General features: G+C 41.9%; 1 protein-coding gene and 1 long non-coding RNA gene across 3 annotated transcripts in view; one reads left to right on the top strand and one right to left on the bottom strand.

Annotated features, from left to right (window-relative positions):
• Positions 1-21,279, top strand: part of LOC134227072 (fatty-acid amide hydrolase 2-B-like) — a 57,047-nt gene that overhangs the window by 20,619 nt on the left and 15,149 nt on the right. The window contains exons 1-2 of one of the 2 annotated variants that reach the window (XM_062708305.1): positions 20,110-20,273; positions 20,346-20,842. In XM_062708305.1, the coding sequence (XP_062564289.1) occupies positions 20,543-20,842 (300 nt within the window). In that variant the 5' untranslated portion in view covers positions 20,110-20,273; positions 20,346-20,542. Of the gene's footprint in view, positions 1-20,109; positions 20,274-20,345; positions 20,843-21,279 lie in introns of those variants that run through there. The other variant, XM_062708304.1, reaches the window with a different exon arrangement.
• LOC134224128 (uncharacterized) lies at positions 10,804-11,724 on the bottom strand. Its single transcript, XR_009982852.1, has 3 exons — positions 11,646-11,724; positions 11,516-11,586; positions 10,804-11,443 (listed from the first exon to the last, which is right to left on the bottom strand). It is a non-coding gene; the product is annotated as an uncharacterized LOC134224128 (long non-coding RNA).

Here is a 21,279-nt window from a genome sequence, read left to right on the forward strand (position 1 = left end):
TCGTTCCTCACAGTTGGCAGTAGGTACACGGGAGAAATTATTCAGCCGATAGGGCGCCGTCCTGAACACTGGTAATGCGCTGAACATTAGCATCACATTTAGCGAGTGCCTGTTTTGTTTTATGCAGCACTTTCATTTGAAGCGCATCGAAGTAATAACAAGTGAATGTTTTATAATCAATGGGACCGTAAAATGGTGTGTATTTGAAAAGAACAAATACTCCAAGCACATGTACTATTTGTATTTACCAAGGAAATGATAAACAATATATTATGAAATTCTGTCTCAAGTTTGTGGAACATTTGACGGGTTGATGTTTCATTATACAGTATCTAGAATTAGAACTGAGCTGTGAGTCCACCTACATCGTTTCCCTGCTATTTGCATGGCTCATTCGACTTGAAGAGTGTTTGCAAAAGGAAAACAATAGCGCTGCATATGCTGATTCCATTGCTCGAGATATTTATATGAATGACGAAGAGAGAAGAAAGGTTTAAACTTGACGAGAGTAGATTCTCGAGTATCATTAAGCAGAATCATATCATACAAGGGCGGTGGACTGAATCGTGTGGTTGCATGTTTCTTCAGAAGAATACTGTGGCAATCGCGCCAATTCTAATCACATGGTTTTATGAAGATTGTATACTAATTGCGTAAGGGCTTATGGCGAGGAAAGTCATTCATTCTTTCACGCTCCATACAAATAATAATCCTTATCTTACATGTGGAGAAACAGGTTGCATAATCCAGAAAAATGAAAATCTTAAATATACATTTTCTTTTACATTTTCTTGTTAGTAATACACCAATATATGTATACAATAAAAATGAATGGTATGTCAAGAACAGATAATCTCAATTATAATTAAACGTTTTACTTATTTCAAAAAGAGGTATTTAACAAGAGGCACGGAACCGTCTAAGACGAATTAAGCACTCTCCATTTAATTCCACCAGTTAATTTTCGTTATCTTTGCAGATACGTATTTCGACCACAACTGTGTGGTCGTCTTCAGTGTCTCGTACTTGACTCGACTTATAAGTTGACTCGACCAAGTACGAGACACTGAAGACGACCACACAGTTGTGGTCGAAATACGTATCTGCAAAGATAACGAAAATTAACTGGTGGAATTAAATGGAGAGTGCTTAATTCGTCTTAGACGGTTAAATACATTCCACTAAAAGAGCTAATATATTTTTCTGAAGAGGCACGGATTTAGGCATTAAGCATCATCAGTTCAATACGGCATAGTCTAAAGGCACATGTGAAGCATATCGGATAGAAATAATCCCACACGACCAAGTACAGAGCGAACATTAGGTATTACATATTCGCGTGACAACGGTGGTAGTACAATTCATCGAGGAAATTATAGATTATCAGCTATGCATACACTGGAATGGATTATGCACTTACCGTCTGTAAACACAGTAAACTAGGGCAGAATAATCAGTTTTTATTAAATTTGTTTTATTAAAGGTAATTTGACAATCAATTAATCTTTATAACGATGAAAAGTTTTTAATTAAAGAAAATAACTGATCAATCAAATAAACTGCCGGTGGTAATGGCTTTGAAGTTCATTAGCTGCAGTCAATGAAAATCCCAAAAACGTTGTTAACAGCTTTTTGCAGAATGCTTTCAATGGTCACACGATAAGATAATAGGAGAGTGTATCCGGTTGTGGGCCTAGTTTCGCTCATTTTTTTTTCTAGTCAATATTATGCAGCGATATAATCACCAAAGGAAAGCTGGAATCTCATAAAAGCAGAAAAAATTGCAGCCACTTGTGTGAAGTGTTGATTTTTGGCCTTCTTTTTGGGCACCTTTTAACCCTTTGAGGCCCTAATTTTTCTAAGCAGTATTACCCAGTAAATTTGATATATTCCATTTGTTTTATCTAAAACAAATTGAATTTTTTTGGTTGTGTAAGATCATCCAAACTGTCCTTGAGTCGAGAACTTGTGATATACAGCTACGACACAAGCTTTTTTCGTCACTCCAAGCTTGAATATGCATTCAATCGTATCCATAACATATTCCTGAAGATCAAAAGACATGATCAGATGGTTTTCGAATACCCTGGGTCATCCAAAACGTCCTTGAGTCCAGATTTTACGATCTACAGCCACATCAATAGATTTCCTAGGTAACCTAGGTAACAATGCTCCAGTATATATTCATATACATTGCAACTTTGAGAATATATTTCTTAGCAACTGTAGATTTGTAGCCCACTATACTTGGTGAGCCAGGAGATGTAATGGATGCATATTGAAGCTTTGAGTGCTGAAAAAAGATTTTCTTGCAGCTGTAGATCTCAAGTACCGATCTCAAGGATATTTTGGATCATCCAGAACTTCTATCTTGCGATATCTGTTGACCTCTCAGGAGATATAATGGATATAATTGAATGCATATCGAAGCTTTGAGTACCGAAATGAGCTTCTAAGCACCTGTAGATCTGGAGTCACAAACTCAAGAACAGTTTGGGTGACCTAGAATATCTCAAAATTATCTTACGATATCCGTTGACCTCCCAGAATATGCGATGGATACAAGAAGTGTAGTTGTCGCTGAAAAATGCAAAAAACGAGCAACAAAAGTGAATAGCGATAAGTCTTTGTCCTCATTTCATCACTTTTTCAAATGCGCGGCAGGCGATCATTGTCCTATTCCGTTGCAGATTGGGATAAATGCTCATTGCGAGTTGAGTTTGTCCCAAAATGACAAGAGATGACAATGTTGTTGTTTTACTTTCCCTGGATGGATATAATTGAATGCATATTGAAGCTTAAAGTATTAAAACATGATTTTCTTGCAACTATAGATCTCAGGTACAGAGCTCAAGGGCAGTTTGGATAACCCAGAATATCCTTATTACATTTAACTTCTCATTTCTCACTTTTCGCTTCTCAATTATCACTTCACACTATCGCTACTTACGTCATAGTTCTCACTTCTTACTTCTCACTTTGCATTTCACACTTCATACACCTTTCTTTTCTTTTCTCACTTCTTATTTCTTATTTCTCACTTCTCACTTTTCGCTTCTTACTTCTAAGTTCTTAATTCGCATTTTTCACTTATCACTCCTCTTTTCACATTTATCACTTCCTCCTCACTCACTTCTCATTTCCCAATTTTCGCTTTTCGATTCTCACTTTTTTTCTCGCTTATCACTTCACACTTCTCGCTACTTATTTCTTACTCCTCATTTCTAATTTCTCACTGCTCACTCCTCTCTTTTCACTTGCCACTTTTTATTTCTCACTTCTAATATACTTATCGCTCACTTCTCACGTTTCGCTTCTCATTTCTCACTTTGCGCTAATTACTTTTTAGTCCTCACTTCTAACTCTTCCCAAGCAGCACAAATTGTTTCACTACTGAACATTTCACTGTGTTGCAACTATTCGGAACGATACAATCTCTGCGTATGCCATCAAATATAACTCTCTTGCAATCTAAAAAGCGCAAGAGGTGGAGCCTACAAACATCCTTCGATTACAGTAAAATTGCAATAATGTTGCAAAATACTACAATGGAAAAAAAATAAAATAAAAATATAAAACTGGATTAGATTTATGCATCTTGTGATTGATAGTCCTTCACCCTACCCCAGCCCCATACAACACTTCGAAGGGACTGCATGTTGGCTCACCATGAAAACCATTCGATTATGATGTTTTGTTCTCGGGTTTTCTGTTACTTGATTGCACCATCACCGGACAAAATGTAAGTTGTCAAAACGTGGAACGATGCTAAATTAAACATGAAGACACATTCAACTTATCTGCAACTTAATTTCAACAAACAATTAAATTTTGAAAGACGCATTGAAGATACATTGTAAAAAATATGCAACTTGATGATTTTGTTTCGTTTTTGCAACATAAAGTGCATCATTCTTTGGTTGTTTGTTTCCAATTGTCAAATACGTACTGCATTGCAATTTCAATGAAACATTGATCACAATTCGAACTTTTTCGACATCTTGATGCAACTTTCACGTGCTTTAATGTTTTACTAATTCCTTCAATGAATTCCTGAATAGAAACAAGGTGCTTTTAGGAAGATGTTGCATGTGCTACTTGGGTCACTTCTCACTCCACTTTTCTTATTTCTCACTTGTCACATCCTCCTCGCTCAATTCTCACAATTCACTTCTCATTTCTCACTTCTCACTTTCAAATGTTTGATGAAATCAGCGCATTAAAATTGTTTCCCGTTGATTCGGGTGATTTTTTGATGTCGACATGACTGGAAGTTCACAAAAAAAAATCACTAAAACACTATTGAAATATGTTACGCTATCATCAACAACGATATTTAACCGTTTTATGCCATTTCATGTGTCTTCATTGTAAATTCAACCACCTTCCGAAAACTTCAGGAACCATGTTCGGTTTATGTTGCTGAGCTGGCAGTAATTAACTTCGTTTTGGGGATAATTTTCTACAGACTGACCGTTATTTCATCTTCTCGGATAGTCTTAGCACGTTAAGCACGCACCTTACTTTCTTACAAACATAAGAGAGCAAATGCGTGATTAGATCGAAAGATCGTTCAAGATTACCTTTGTATGGGTGCCTTCCCATTGCCTAATCTATGGCAATGAGAAGGCGAACTCACTGGCAAAGCACTATGGGGAATTCTCATACAAATGGGCGGCCAAAAATATGTTTTCAATGAAAACTATTTCTGTGCAACATATGTTATGTTGAGGAATATTTAAGAACCTTTTTCAACCCTTTGAGCGCCATCGTTAACCCTTCAAAAATATCATCCGAGAAAAAATAATTTTTTCAAATTTTTTTGTCCATTTTTTTTTGTTTCCAATACAACATACCGCCATCGGGGGTGACAATGGGTCTGGGGGGTGAGAATGGGTCATCGCTTTTACCGGCAGTCTAGAGGTCGTAGAGCAACATAGTTCAAAAAGGTCTCTTATATTTTAGTCTTTTTGCCCTCAGATGCATTCAATCCAATCTACAAGCATTCTAAGTGGTTGAAACAGTGACCCATTCTCACCCCCATTTGACCCATTGTCACCCCCGACGACGGTACATTTCTAGTAAAAATGTTGTTCATTTTCTTATCATTACGAGGTTCTTCTTCTTATTGGCATTACATCCCCACACTGGGACAGAGCCGCCTCGCAGCTTAGTGTTCGCTAAGCACTTCCACAGTTATTAACTGCGAGGTTTCTAAGCCAGGTTACCATTTTGCATTCGTATATCATGAGGCTAGCACGATGATACTTTTATGCCCAGGGAAGTCGAGACAATTTCCAATCCGAAAATTGCCTAGACTGGCACCGGGAATCGAACCCAGCCACCCTCAGCATGGTCTTGCTTTGTAGCCGCGCGTCTTACCGCACGGCTAAGGAGGGCCCCATCATTACGAGGTATAGAAAATAAAAACCACAATTTTTAAGAAAACTTTGATTGCAACATTCTCGTAAAAGCACAAATATGCACAAGCAAATTACTCACTAAAAGGTGGTATGTACTAGGGTTATATTTCATTCCCCCATTTACAGATGAAGGGACATTTGGGGACATTTGTTTTTTGTCTTTATTATCGAGACTTTCAGCCCGAAGCTGGCTCGTCTCGCAGGGGACATTAAGTTTGGGGGACCATTTTATCGCGAAGAATTATATTTGAAAAAAAATTGACTTCATAATATACAAATCAAAGTAAGGAATGATTTTTCATTTCCATCAGTGTTTTCACTCATTCATTTATTCAGAGTAAGGCCGAAGCGGCCTGTGCGGTATATAAGAGTCTTCTCCATTCGGCTCGGTCCATGGCTACACTTCGCCAACCACGCAGTCTACGGAGGGTCCGCAAGTCATCAAGTCATGATCGATCTACCTTGCCCGCTGCGCACCTTGCCTTTTTGTGCCCTTCGGATCGTTGTCGAGAACCATTTTCACCGGGTTACTGTTCGGCATTTTGGCTACGTGCCCGGCCCACCGCAGTCGTCCGATTTTCGCGATGTGAACGAAAATTGTACCACTTGGTTCTCCCAACAGCTGATGCGACTCGTGGTTCATTCGCCTCCTCCACGTACCGTCCGCCATCTGCACCCCACCATAGATGGTACGCAGCACTTTCCTTTCGAAAACTCCAAGTGCGCATTGGTCCTCCACGAGCATCGTCCAGGTCTCGTGTCCGTAGAGAACTACCGGTCTTATAAGCGTTTTGTAGATAGTCAGTTTGGTACGGCGGCGAACTCTATTCGATCGGAGCGTCTTGCGGAGTCCAAAGTACGTACGATTTCCAGCCACTATGCGTCTCCGAATTTCTCTGCTGGTATCGTTATCGGCGGTCACCAGTGAGCCCAAGTACACGAATTCTTCAACCAACTCGATTTCGTCACCACCGATACAAACTCGTGGTGGGTGGCTCACATTGACCTCTCTTGAGCCTCTTCCTATCATGTACTTCGTCTTCGACGTGTTGATGACTAGTCCAATCCGTTTAGCTTCGCTTTTCAGTCTGATGAAGGCTTCCTCCATCCTCTCAAAGTTACGTGCCATAATATCAATGTCGTCGGCGAAACCAAATAACTGGACGGACTTCGTGAAAATCGTACCACTCGTGTCAATCCCTGCCCTTCGTATTACTCCCTCCAAAGCGATGTTGAATAGCAGACACGAAAGACCATCACCTTGCCGTAACCCTCTACGGGTTTCGAAGGGACTCGAGAATGCCCCTGAAACTCGAACTACGCACATCACCCGATCCATCGTCGCCTTGATCAACCGTATCAGTTTATCCGGAAATCCGTTTTCGTGCATTAGCTGCCATAGCTGGTCCCGATCGATTGTACCATATGCGGCTTTGAAGTCGATAAATATATGATGTGTGGGCACGATGTATTCGCGGCATTTCTGCAATACCTGACGTACGGCGAACACCTGGTCTGGGCAATTGGTGTTAGTCGGCGGCATCATATTAGGGAGAGTACCGTGTAGGCGGCGTTTAGCAATGTGATTGCGCGGTAGTTGCAACAATCCAGCTTATCGCACTTTTGGTAGATGGGACACACGACACCTTCCATCCAATTCTGCGGCAGAACCTCATCCTCCCAAACCTTGGTAATCACCCAGTGCAGCGCTCTAGCCAGTGCTTCACCACCGTGTTTAAACAGCTCTCCTGGTAATTGGTCAACTCCAGGGGCTTTGTTGTTTTTCAGCCGGCCGATCTCCTCCTGGATTTCCTGGAGATTCGGAGCCGGAAGTCGCATGTCCTGTGCGCGTGCTCCTAGGTTCATTACCATACCGCCACCGTTGTCTGCCATATCGCCATTCAGGTGCTCTTCGTAGTGCTGCCGCCACCTTTGGATCACCTCACGCTCGTTCGTAAGAAGGTTCCCGTTTATGTCCTTACACATATCGGGCTGTGGCACGTGGCCCTTACGTGAACGGTTCAGCTTCTCATAGAACTTTCGTGCGTTATTAGCGCGGTACAGTCCCTCCGTCTCTTCACGGTCTCGATCTTCCTGCTGGCGCTTTTTCCTCCGGAAAATCGAGTTTTGTCTGTTCCGCGCCCGTTTGTATCGTGCCTCGTTCGCCCTCGTGCGGTGTTGCAGCAATCTCGCCCATGCTGCATTCTTCTCCTCAACTAACTGCTCACATTCGCCGTCATACCAGTCGTTTCTCTGATCCGGAGCCACCGTGCCTAGTGCAGCGGTTGCGGTGCTTCCAATGGCGGATCGAATATCTCTCCAGCCATCTTCAAGAGATGCTGCGCCTAGCTGCTCTTCCGTTGGGAGTGCCACTTCCAGCTGCTGCGCGTAGTCTTGGGCTAGTCTACCGTCTTGTAGCCGCTCAATGTTAAGCCGCGGCGGACGACTCCGACGCGTGTTGATCACCGTCGAGAGTTTTGAGCGCAGACATACTGCGACGAGGTAGTGGTCGGATTCAATATTCGCACTGCGGTAAGTGCGTACGTTCGTGATGTCGGAGAAGAATTTACCGTCGATTAGAACGTGGTCGATTTGGTTTTCCGTTACTTGATTAGGTGATTTCCATGTGGCCTTGTGGATATTCTTATTCCTTATTCCTTGTGGATATTCTTACGGACTACCATTCCGCGGGAGGCTGCAAAGTTTATGCATCGTTGGCCGTTGTCGTTCGATACGGTATGCAGACTATCCGGTCCGATGACCGGTCTATACATTTCCTCCTTTCCTACCTGAGCGTTCATGTCACCGATGACGATTTTGACGTCCCGCAGTGGGCATCCATCGTATGTCTGCTCCAGCTGCGCATAGAACGCTTCTTTCTCGTCGTCGCATCTCCCTTCGTGTGGGCAGTGCACGTTGATGATGCTATAGTTGAAGAAACGGCCTTTTATCCTCAGCTTGCACATCCTTGCGTTGATTGGCTGCCACCCAATCACGCGTTGGCGCATCTTTCCCAGCACTATGAAGCCGGTTCCCAGCTCGTTGGTGGTGCCACAGCTTTGGTAGAAGGTAGCCGCTCGATGCCCGCTTTTCCACACTTTCTGTCCTGTCCAGCAGATTTCCTGCAGCGCTACGACATCGAAGTTGCGGGGATGTAATTCATCGTAGATTATCCTATCGCAACCTGCGAAGCCTAGCGACTTGCAGTTCCATGTTCCAAGCTTCCAATCGTGATCCTTTATTCGTCGCCTAGGTCGTTGCCGATTGTATCGAGTCGTATTATCTTCTATGTCGTTCGTAATAGTTGTTTTAAAGGCGGCTTATTGGGCCTGCGCAAACCTCCTGTCTCGTCGGAGGGCCGTCGTGTCAGGGCTGTTTAGCGTCCCACCTAACACCAGGACTTGGGCTTGTGCGCTTTGATCGGCACACGGTCGCTTTTGCGGAGCCTACTTGCGGATACATGCAGCTTCTTATAGAGGTTTAACAGGACCCACTGTCAAACCCCACCACATCCTAGGCAGGCGCCACAACTCGCAGATGGCGTGGGCGGGGTCGTCAAGCCCTTGGACATAGTCCCTGCTGCCCCGGACATAGTCCCTGAGTTTTACGTAGAGAGTTTTATGCAATATTTTCTACTGCTCGGGCTCGAAAAATATTTTACTTTACTAATCAACAAGGGACATACACTAATAATAACCCGATAGGTGCTCACGTAATTAGTGTACGGACCCCTAGATCTTAATCCTAAGGTTCATTGTTTAATAATTATTGAGCGTCTTAGGGGAAATAAACACTGAAGAAGTTTTCAATTAGAAAACGAAATGCGTATCTGTTGTATCTGCAAAGTGATTGTAGTGGAAGTTAATGGAATAGTGAAGTCTTTCAACTCCATAAGGTTCATTGATTTTCATGAAATTTCTTAACATAACTTTAAATGTTCACAGATTAGATATCTAACTTCATATCACAAATAAGAGAAAAAAAAACATTATTCAAGGTCAAACATATACTATTAAAGAATAAATGTGACAAGTGATACAGCATTATTTGCCGAATATAGCGTCATGTTGTCGCTGTGTAAGGCGGAACATTGTATATGACCGTTCACCGTTGAACCTCACTAGCAGCTGCTTCGTTACTGCGATAACGCAAAAACCTATATAGATTAGATTGTTTACTACCTCGCCTTTGTGAGTCAGAGTTGTTGCAAAACGATTTTATTACAAATGGCTAAAAATCTGTCGGGTCCCTAGACCTTTCTTTTGATAAAAGTTTCATTTTCAGCACATAAGTATTCAACAACAAAGATATATTGTAACAACTAACTAAAACACTTTTAGAGTAAATATAAAATATTTGAAATATCAGAAAATTATGATCGAACAAAAAATATTTTAGAGTTTGTTTAGTGAAACGGTTCTCACTTGTTACTTGTCAGCTAGCTATTATTATTCCATTATTTTTAAAAATTTGTCGGGAACACTTCAGTCGTATATTACATTGGCGCTTATGAAAATTTAACACAAAAAAAACTCGGATTGTCGGATGAACCGATCCTTTCGATCCTTTTTAGGATTCTAAGGCGAAGCCAAACGAACTAGAAAAACACCATCATCGCAAGGTGGATTATATTGTTGTTTTTTTTTCACGTAAAAAAGTCCTTACCGTTCGGTAAGAAGCACGGCTACAAAGCAAGACCACGCTGAAGGTGCCAAGGTTTGATTCCCGGTCCGGTCTAGGAAATTTTCGGGCAAAATGTATCATCGTGTTGGCCTTATGGTATACAAATGCGAAAATGTCTTAAAAACCTCGCAGTTAACAATTGTGAAAGTGCCTAAAGAACACTAAGTTGCGAGGCAGCAATTTTATAGTAAGGTTCCTTACACTAATTTCTTCATAACTACTTTACAACGGTGCAAATTCAAATATCAAATTCAATAGTAATCAACCAGACTTTGTCGAATGCAACTCCGAGGCTTCCATTGTGATATAATAGTCTTTAGGTTGTTAACTTATAACTCCTTTGTAACGTTCCTGGATTCAAATGTGAATCGGAAACTCCCAGGGTCGTTTTATGCGAATTGTTTACATTTCGATACAGGAAGGGTCAGCATAATCACAACATAATTTTAGATGAACTCTCGAGGTTCATTTACCAGGGTTGAAACCAACTTGCTAGCTCGATCTTACCTTTTCTACCCTCTGAAAGATTTCAGAAAACGAGGGGTGGGAAACTCTTGTTTTAATAAGTTTGCATCGAATTTAGGGCGATATTAATTAAATAATGTGATTTCTAAGATCATCAAATTTCTTTTCCTAATAGAAAGCTAGGAGGTTTTAGGTAAATACAATTGTTGTACAAACATCATGCTATTTATTTAGCTTACTTTTGGGTACCTAGCTAGATTTGCCTAACCTCGTGATCACGATTTACGTAACTGCCTATTGCACAAAATTTAGGTTTAATTAATAATACCAGCGCGACTTACGGTTTATCTGGATGCTGTGGATCGGTGGCTCACTTACGGTGAAGGTGGGGAACCTCTGGATCGATCTGCTACCCATAAAAGTCGCCCGAATGAACCAATAGTGATTGGCCAATCAACCGACTTGACGGTGGAGCGATGGTGGAGAACCTCTGGTGGGAAGCGCAACAATTATTTTCTCTGTCGCTGCGTGGGGGTGGACCGGGCCTATTATCGCCGGGGCCCGGTTCACTTCCAAGATATTTCAGCGTTCGATTCGGCCTGTCGATTCAAGATGGCGTCTCCAACAATGGCGTCGAACTCCGGATCAGAATGGTCTAACAAAAGTCCCGAAAACGTGGTTGGACAATGGTGATGTCGAGGATCCCTCTTCTGCTATTTACCCCAAAGGAGTACCAGCAGGGCAGATTTCTGGCTCAGGGATTTGATTTGTTCTGGAAAATTCCAAATAGATGCAAGTTGGGCGTTTGGGACCAGTTTCTCCCGGAAATCCAGACGACTGGCCTAAACAAATGGAAAAAGGCCTCGTTAGGCCTGTTCAGGTTGATATTAGTGACCTGATAAGATTTCATTCGACGACTTTTACAGTCATTTTGATCCATTTACCTTTTTCCACTAGGTTCAATTGCACGCAATTCCCTTGGAATGCGAACCGCTTTTATTAGCCACACAGCACCCTGTATATAGTACATTTATTTTAGGTTAAGTTTCTCTAACACTATTAACATTTCTTTACCTTTAATAATTTACTAACTGCACTACTAACACTTTATTTTAAGCTTTTTTAACAATTAGCTTTTAAGGAATAACTATAACTAAAAGAATTAGAAACAAGAATTACTCAAAAATCACACATGCTTTTTATACAATTTTCACTACCTCGACTTTTAACACGCGCCGCGCACTTCTAACTTTCTTGAAGTCTTGAGCCAGAAAGAAAGAATTAGTTCAATCATGCTAGCAAGAAGTCTATATTTTATAAGTATTGGTAATTCATTTGTATTGTATAATGATTTTGACAGTCCCTCTAGTGTCCATATCGAGAACCATATTGATTTTATGAACTGAAATTCCCATATACGGTTTACCTTAAATTTGTTTCGAAAATGAACTCCCGCGACCTCAGACATAGATGGCAGCACCTATTCCATTAGACCAGTGGCGTATAAAGGAGGTCGCCCAAATTCCCGCATTTGGTGGAGCCAATGCGATAATTTTGAAACCATCGGTTACAATACCCCTCCGACCGGGTGAAAGAAAATATTGTTTTAATTCTTAATGAAAATACTTTAGTAGAGTTGATTTTTCGTATGCTTTTACTCTTGGTAAAAACAGAAATTTACTACTGGTTGTTTTTGTTCATCTCCTCTATTTCTCTCTTCCGACCCTGGAAAAGCAAATGAATCGATGAACCTTCTACCTGTCAATCGGAACGTATGAATGAACTTTGTTTTGGTTTGTCAGTCACTGTGTTTTCTTTTGACAATTTCGTCAATTCGCGGAATTTTATCTCGTTCGAGCGCTCTAAAACGGGTCGAAATCAATAATGTTCAATGATCGGTTGTGATGGCATCATTTGTCTTGGGAATTCAACCACGATAAGTATTCCGAGGATCAAGGAAATTCGGGTAAGTACGATTTGTTCGTCAAAGAAACTAACTCAATCTAACATTGCTCCTTCAATTATTTCATCTTTCCAGGCTATTTACGTTTCCATTTTCTCATCTGGTCTGCAGTACCAGCGAGAATCTAATAAGAATGTTTATTCAGCTAAGTATCTGATAATGTTGACGTCAATGAATCATTGACAAAATTTTTCAGATTCTACTATTAATCATTTATTTTTTCTTTCATTTCAGGTCCCTGGCTTCAAATCAGCAGCGGAGAAAATGCCAAGAGATTTTCCCGACTCATCGATCAGCTCGTAGGAACTGGTGCCTATCCGAGCTTTGACCGTACAAGGAACGTAGCATGGTGCTAGTTTGGCATTAAATTTGCCTATTGCGGAGGACTGCTTAAAGTTTCTCTTGAATACTTTTTGGCCGACTGCATAGACTGGTGCAAGTTTTCGTCGACGCAAATTGTAATGTTGTGAGTTTTTCTGGTATTGTTTTTCTAAATTTCTAACAACTAAATCTCGAATAAATTGATCAATTCTAACTTTCTCTTCCAATCTGTTCTTATCGGAAATATCTATCACATCCCTGTCGACCCGGTGTTCGTCTCCTCTACCTACGACTTCATGCCCGAATACAATTTTATATGGGGAAAACCCTGTCGAACTGTGCGGAGTGGTATTTAGAACATATTCCACTTCCGAAATCCTGCTATCCCATAGAGTTTGGTCCATTCTTACATACGTTCGGACACATGCGTTGACGGTTCTATTCAATCTCTCCACGGGGTTGGCTTGGCTGTGGTGTCTTGAGTTGGCCCAGTGTTGAATACGATATTTTTCTAAAAGAGCTTTAAATTCTTTTGAAAGAAAAGTCGAAGCATTATCTGATATCAGACACTCAGGAACACCGTAACGGCGAAACCAACTCTCTTCGAGAATTTTAATCACGGATTGAGTGGAAATCTTACGGACTGGGAATAGCAAACTGAGCTTTGAAAACAGATCCATTACTATCAGAAGGTGACAGTTTCCTGTTTTACTTCGAGGTAGGGATTGGATATAATCCAGAGCAATAATCTGGAAGGGTTTAGTGGTCACTCTTTGCTGTCCCATGACCGGATGTTGGGAATGATTAGTGGGCTTGCTTTCTTGGCAGATAGTGCACTTCTGAATGTAAGCCTTTCTTTCTTTGGCCATATTGGGCCAGTAGTATCGTTTACGTATCTTCGCCAGTGTTTTCTCGTAGCCTAAGTGAATGGCCTCATCATGTTCTTCGAATAAAATCTTATCTTTCAACTCCGAAGGAACACAAATTTTCCACTCAAAGCGGTAGTCTATGTCACCAGGGTTGGCAACGAACTTTTTAAGAATTCCGTTTTCGAAACGAAAGTCCTTAAAACATTCGGGATCTTCCTCAACTTTATGAATCATGTGACGGTACCAATCAGACTTCTCTGGTAGGACGCAGATCTCTTCCACCGCCCTGGACAGAGCATCAGGCACAATATTATCAACCCCTTTGCGATGTTTAATCTCCATGTCGTGTTTTTGGAGTTCAAGACTCCACCGACATAAACGGAGGACGTTTTCCAACTACTGCGTAGAATAAACGTTAGAGCTGACGCGTCCGTGATTACGGTGAATCGCGACCCCTCAATATAACACCTGAACTTCTCAAGGAACACAACACAGCCAAGGCCTCTTTTTCAGTGGCCGCATATCGCAATTGGGGTGTGCTGAGCTTCTGCGAAAAATAGGCTATGGGTTTGTCAATGCCTTCATACGTTTGCGTCAAGACCCTGCTATTGCCGAGTCACTGGCGTCACAGTGGATGCTAAATGGCTTAGTAAAGTCGGGGTTTGTCAGAATGGGAGCACTAATCAGTAACTCTTTAATTCTGACAACGAGGATTCGGCCGTATTATTCCATTTGACCGATTTGGGATGATCTTTTAAAAGATCTGTTAGTGGTCGTACAATTTCACTAAAGGTCGCTATAAAGCGCCTATAGTAATTGCACATTCCAAGAAATCTGCGTAGTGCCCGAAGAGATTTTGGCCGTTCAAAATTAACGATGGACTCTACTCTGTCCGGGTTTGGACGGAGTCCGTTCTTGCTAAGAATATACCCCAAATACGGTACTTCAGACACACAGAACTTAGATTTTTGTAAATTAATGGATAAGTTCGCCTCCCGTAGTCTGCCTGCCAACTGTTTAAGCCTATCCAGGTGCTCCTCAAACGTGTTGCTTATCACGATGATGTCATCGAGATAAACAAACACGTTTGGTTCCAGTTCACTGCCACCTAGAACCCGGTCCATCAGTCGCGACAAAGTTGCCGGACTGTTTACTAGGCCGAAAGGCATGCGAGTGAACTGGAACAGCCCTCTGCCCAGTACTGAAAATGCTGTGAACTTCCGAGAACGTGGGTGCAAGGGTACCTGCAGAAACGCTTTCGAAAGATCAATAGTTGATATATATTTACTAGGACCAAGCCTACTAAGGATTCTGTCAGCATGTGGGAGAGGGTAGGAGTCCCGTATAGTCCGCTCATTCAGTTTGCGGGCGTCGAGACAAAGTCGAACTGAACCATCTGATTTATCTACTGGGACCAATCGAAGTGCCCAGTCACTATACGACCTTTCAATGATTCCGCATTTCAACATAGAATCTAATTCTTGATTAATCTTGCCCTGTCGAGCAGGGGAGGTTGGAAATGGATTAATCCGCACAGATGGAAGCTTCTTAGCTTCGCCGGTTAACTCGATCCGGTGATTAATCATTGTGGTGGTTTCTAAATGACCTTCAACGGCGGGTTTGAATAAAGATTTGACCTCTTCTAACTGTTTTATCTGTTCTTCTGTTAATGTCGATTCCAGGGATCCCTCATTAAGTTCTTCTACACAAATCGGAATCTGTGAAGAGACAATCGTGGGCACAATCCCAAACGATTGCCAGAAATCTGACCCTAAGATCAGCTGTCGTTTGACGGATGGAACTACTAGTGCCGATACCATCTTTGTGACTGCCCCAAACGTAATGGGTAACTCTACACACCCCGACACATCCAGCTTTTGACCACTGGCAGTATTTATCTCTATATGAACAGGGCGTAAGTTTAATTTACATGCTTTTATAAGTGCATTCGCCCCGGATCCTAAAACGCTTCTGTTGGCACCGCTATCGAGTAACCCTATTCGTGGAATTCCTAAGATTTCTACTTGAACAAACGGTCTATCGTCGTTCGTCATTTTCAAAAATGTTCATTGATTTCAATGTTCGATGAATGTATGTATTCCTCACTCCCTACTTGTCTCAAATCCGGTATTACTAAATTTGAATCGGTTTCCGATTCTCTGGGGACTTGCTACTGTCCATCACTACCGTCTGCCCCTCCAGACGGGTGCCTAGGCGTTTTTGCACACCACGGACAGGACTTTGTGTCGACTTGGTAGAATCCACACTTGTAGCAAAATTTGTGCTTGGGGTTCTACACTCGGATTGGTGATGGCCTTCTAGCCGACAGTTCCAGCAAATACCAGGAGGAGGTGGCCTGTACTTTTCAACAAGAACCTTCAAACCATCGATAGGATCATTGCCCCCTTTGGCTTTCATCTGCGGTTCGTCTATACGGGGAGTCGGTTTGAAAATCTTCTCCGCCGCGGGTTTATACGACTCTTTGTGAACAGCTACTCCCTTATCTGGCCTATTTACCTCACCGCCTTGTTTTGATTTTTGACCCGTCTTTAATTCGTTTATCTGAACCCTATTCTTAGGCGCTTGATCATCCTGACTCCGGGTTTCATATTTAAACCAAAAAGTGGCATCAAGCTTCCGTCCGAAGGTTTTGAGGTCCGCCAGATTATCAATCTGCGCAGCCACGATATGCCCTTTGTAATCGGCTCGGAGATTACGAAATACTATCTCAAATTTCTTCTTCTCTGAGATCGGTTTCGTCAGAGAATTGAAAATTTTCTGGATATCGAAAAAGAAATCCTGGAATTTTCTTTCGACCGTTGTTTCCTGTCAATCGCCCTGACCTCGCTTACGTGGTCATGATCAGGACTCAAAAACTCCTTTTTCATTTCCGCCACTAGCTCTTGCCATGTAGTAAAATCTTCGGATTCTACTCCAGACATAAACCATAGTTTTGCTAATCCACTAAATAAATGTATAGCTGAGCGGAATAGTTCCTTTTCGGAGACATTTTCCGACTTGGCATAAAAATTCCACCTCGCGTATGAACTTCATCAAATCTCTACCACCATCCCTACCGTCATAGCGCAAGTTCCATTCTGAAACTGGTCTACTTCGCCTTGTCTGTGACCTTTTAGGCCTGGCTTTCGACCTACGTGGTGGAGAAATAGACGACGAGTCTGAGTCTTGCTCCGAAATGTCGCGTGTAGACGACAATGCAAATCGTCTTATTACTTTTTCTTCTTCCTGTGGTCTACGACGGCCTACTCCTGATCCAGATGGTTGTAAACTCGAAGGAGCCACCAACGAGGATGCTGGCCTGTTCTCTAAATTCGATAGCAGTTGTCGTCTACTTATGAGGTTCAGTCGATTTTCATTACCACTAGTTAGCTCTCCTACGTCTGTATCATCCGTCTGTGTCTCTCTAGATATACTTTGAACTTTAGGTTGTCCAGTCTGACCTAACTGTAGTTGGGATAATGAGTTGGATATTTGTAGCATTACCTCCTTTCGGATCTCATCGATTGGAGTAAACATGGTAAAGTACGTGTTGTACAATTGACGAATAGTACTGAGCAGTTTATCCAAATCCTCTAAGTCTTGATCTTTATCTGCCGCGGTTTGGATTGTCAAACACCGGGCGAAATAGTGCACCAGACGTGTTTTCAATGCGTCTTTAATTCCCTCGAAATGTTTCTTCTTCTCTAAATAGTCACTGATTTCCTTGACCGACCTGTCAATCAAAGTTATTTCTCCGTCCACATTCCGTCCCTCACAATTTACAAAATCTATTTCCTTCGGATCACCCTTTTTCAGTGTCTCCCTAAGACGTCTTCTTAGTGCGCCTACACTTTCGTTTTTCTCAAACGCTACTGCCCGAATCTCCAGTTCAAACTCGACCTCTTCCCTCTCCAAGTGATGGACGAGGAGGGTCTCATACTTCAATTTTATCTCAGATTCCATATCAGGCAGTGTTTCGTATGCTGGGAACTTTTCGATGGTAATGAGTGTTCGAACCACGGCCAGATCAACGTCTGTGCCCCCTTCAGACTCACTCTTCTATCCAACAGTACTCACCCTTCTCAGTCTCGATTATACAATCGGACTCCAGGACGGTTTTCAAAACGGCCTGTGTGGTTCTAGGGCTCACTAATTACCGTCGAAAAGCTCAAAACACTACGAACACTCCACTGACTACCACCGAATAACATTCAATGGCTACAAAATAATGCCACCAAAACAAATCAACCTGTTTGTTGTTAACGCGGCCAGGGGCTTTCAACTCTAAATTTGATAACCTATATTGAATAGCAAGCGTTCTAATTTGACGTTCGACGAACGCAAAGAAAACCTTAAAACAGTTTTATGCTGTTTTTTCCTCCCTCTACCGGGTACGGAAAGATCTGTAACCGATTTGCAAAACAATAAATGTCAAAACCTTTTATGTGGGCGCCAATTTATAACTCCTTTGTAACGTTCCTGGATTCAAATGTGAATCGGAAACTCCCAGGGTCGTTTTATGCGAATTGTTTACATTTCGATACAGGGAAGGGTCAGCATAATCACAACATAATTTTAGATGAACTCTCGAGGTTCATTTACCAGGGTTGAAACCAACTTGCTAGCTCGATCTTACCTTTTCTACCCTCTGAAAGATTTCAGAAAACGAGGGGTGGGAAACTTTTGTTTTAAAAAGTTTGCATCGAATTTAGGGCGAAATTAATTAAATAATGTGATTTCTAAGATCATCAAATTTCTTTTCCTAATAGAAAGCTAGGTGGTTTTAGGTAAATACAATTGTTGTACAAACATCATGCTATTTATTTAGCTTACTTTTGGGTACCTAGCTAGATTTGCCTAACCTCGTGATCACGATTTACGTAACTGCCTATTGCACAAAAATTTAGGTTTAATTAATAATACCAGCGCGACTTACGGTTTATCTGGATGCTGTGGATCGGTGGCTCACTTACGGTGAAGGTGGGGAACCTCTGGATCGATCTGCTACCCATAAAGTCGCCTGAATGAACCAATAGTGATTGGCCAATCAACCGACTTGACGGTGGAGCGATGGTGGAGAACCTCTGGTGGGAAGCGCAACAATTATTTTCTCTGTCGCTGCGTGGGGGTGGACCGGGCCTATTATCGCCGGGGGCCGGTTCACTTCCAAGATATTTCAGCGATCGATTCGGCCTGTCGATTCAAGATGGCGTCTCCAACAATGGCGTCGAACTCCGGATCAGAATGGTCTAACAAAAGTCCCGAAAACGTGGTTGGACAATGGTGATGTCGAGGATCCCTCTTCTGCTATTTACCCCAAAGGAGTACCAGCAGGGCAGATTTCTGGCTCAGGGATTTGATTTGTTCTGGAAAATTCCAAATAGATGCAAGTTGGGCGTTTGGGACCAGTTTCTCCCGGAAATCCAGACGACTGGCCTAAACAAATGGAAAAAGGCCTCGTTAGGCCTGTTCAGGTTGATATTAGTGACCTGATAAGATTTCTTTCGACGACTTTTACAATCATTTTGATCCATTGACCTTTTTCCACTAGGTTCAATTGCACACAATTTCCTTGGAATGCGAACCGCTTTTATTAGCCACACAGCACCCTGTATATAGTACATTTATTTTTAGGTTAAGTTTCTCTAACACTATTAACATTTCTTTACCTTTAATAATTTACTAACTGCACTACTAACACTTTATTTTAAGCTTTTTAACAATTGGCTTTTAAGGCATAACTATACCTAAAAGAATTAGACACAAGTATTACTCAACAATCACACATGCTTTTTATACAATTTTCACTACCTCGACTTTTTAACACGCGCCGCGCACTTCTAACTTTCTTGAAGTCTTGAGCCAGAAAGAAAGAATTAGTTCAATCATGCTAGCAAGAAGTCTATATTTTATAAGTATTGGTAATTCATTTGTATTGTATAATGATTTTGACAGTCCCTCTAGTGTCCATATCGAGAACCATATTGATTTTATGAACTGAAATTCCCATATACGGTTTACCTTAAATTTGTTTCGAAAATGAACTCCCGCGACCTCAGACATAGATGGCAGCACCTATTCCATTAGACCAGTGGCGTATAAAGGAGGTCGCCCAAATTCCCGCATTTGGTGGAGCCAATGCGATAATTTTGAAACCATCGGTTACAAACTTTGTTGTATTAGAAAAACAAAAATATACCTAGACAATTTGCCATAAGTACATTCGTACGTTTTCTATGTCTACGAGATACTAAATTTGAAAGGCTACACTTTAATTTAAAAAAGAACAGCTCAGTAATCCATTTTCCAAGAATGTTGGATCGTGTATAAAGGCCCGGATATAACTTAACCGCAACGGAACCGTTTCATGGTGTAACATGTTGTACTTGCGAACAGACAACTGAAATAAACAGGTCATCGACCAAAACATCTACCAGCTCTATGCAATCAACCAGACCTAATTGTGTGGACGACAACTTGCAAAACCGCCGTAGAATATATTCCTTTCGCGGTTCGCGTTCGACCAAAGTACTTTTCCAGTCAAACAGTGTATGAAATAAAAAGTGCAATAATTATTTACTCCTATCTCATTGTTCCATACCTTTCTTCTTCCCGACACAGTGCCGACCGAGACCGACACGATAACCAGCCTTATCCAGTTCTCTGCGCCGCGAGAGCGTGAGAGACTGAGCAGCGGAGCGCAATTGCCACTTAGTTCACCGCTTCCCCTGGTCAGCTGGTCTAAGTGCACGCGGTCACTAGTAGTCGCCTCTCGACTACCAACGAGCCATCAAGTCAACAACAACGGCACACATTCGATGAGACTGCGAGAACGGCTGCGGTACAAAGCGAAATCATTGCTGAGGGGTTTGAATGCGTGGACCGGAATGGACGGGGATCAAAAGCAACAGCCGTCTACGAGTAGCTTCGTAGATACACGAAAACCGCACAGCCTGGGCAAAACGGTTCTGAACGTGAGTCACAAGTTCCTGGTACTGCTGGTGCGATGGTTTCTGAGGACGATCTACGGCGAGCATGGGCAGAAGATGCCCCCGATCCGGAACCTGATACTGATGGAGTCGGCTTCGTCGCTGGCGTTGAAGATTCGCACTCGAAAGGTAAGTCAATCCATATGCATATTATTGGTTGTAAGCAACAGGATCGTATTGATTTTAATTTTATTGAAACTGAACTGTATGGAGTGAGCACAAGTGTTACACGATTACTGGACCAGCGCGAGGTGATAATCTTTGGAATGTAAATATTTGTGAGCAATGCGATATCATCGATGAGTTCATGCCAAATGTTCAAATGAGCCTAGTTGGCAAATGATAAGACAACATTTATCATTTTATTTGAGCTCTAACGCTTGGAATCATATGCGTATTATATGGCGCCATGAGACAAGCCATGATGTTGCATAAAAAATAGGTAAGTGACTGTCATAAAACATTGAAGTCGTCAAATTCAGTTGATTCACCTAATTGTGTAACCGCCACTTCCTATCTTTTCTTAATATTGACCAAATGCTATAATTTTCTCACAGCACAAAGCC

Source organism: Armigeres subalbatus, chromosome 3 (genome assembly GCF_024139115.2).
Source record: "Armigeres subalbatus isolate Guangzhou_Male chromosome 3, GZ_Asu_2, whole genome shotgun sequence".
Taxonomy (NCBI): Eukaryota; Metazoa; Arthropoda; class Insecta; order Diptera; family Culicidae; genus Armigeres; species Armigeres subalbatus.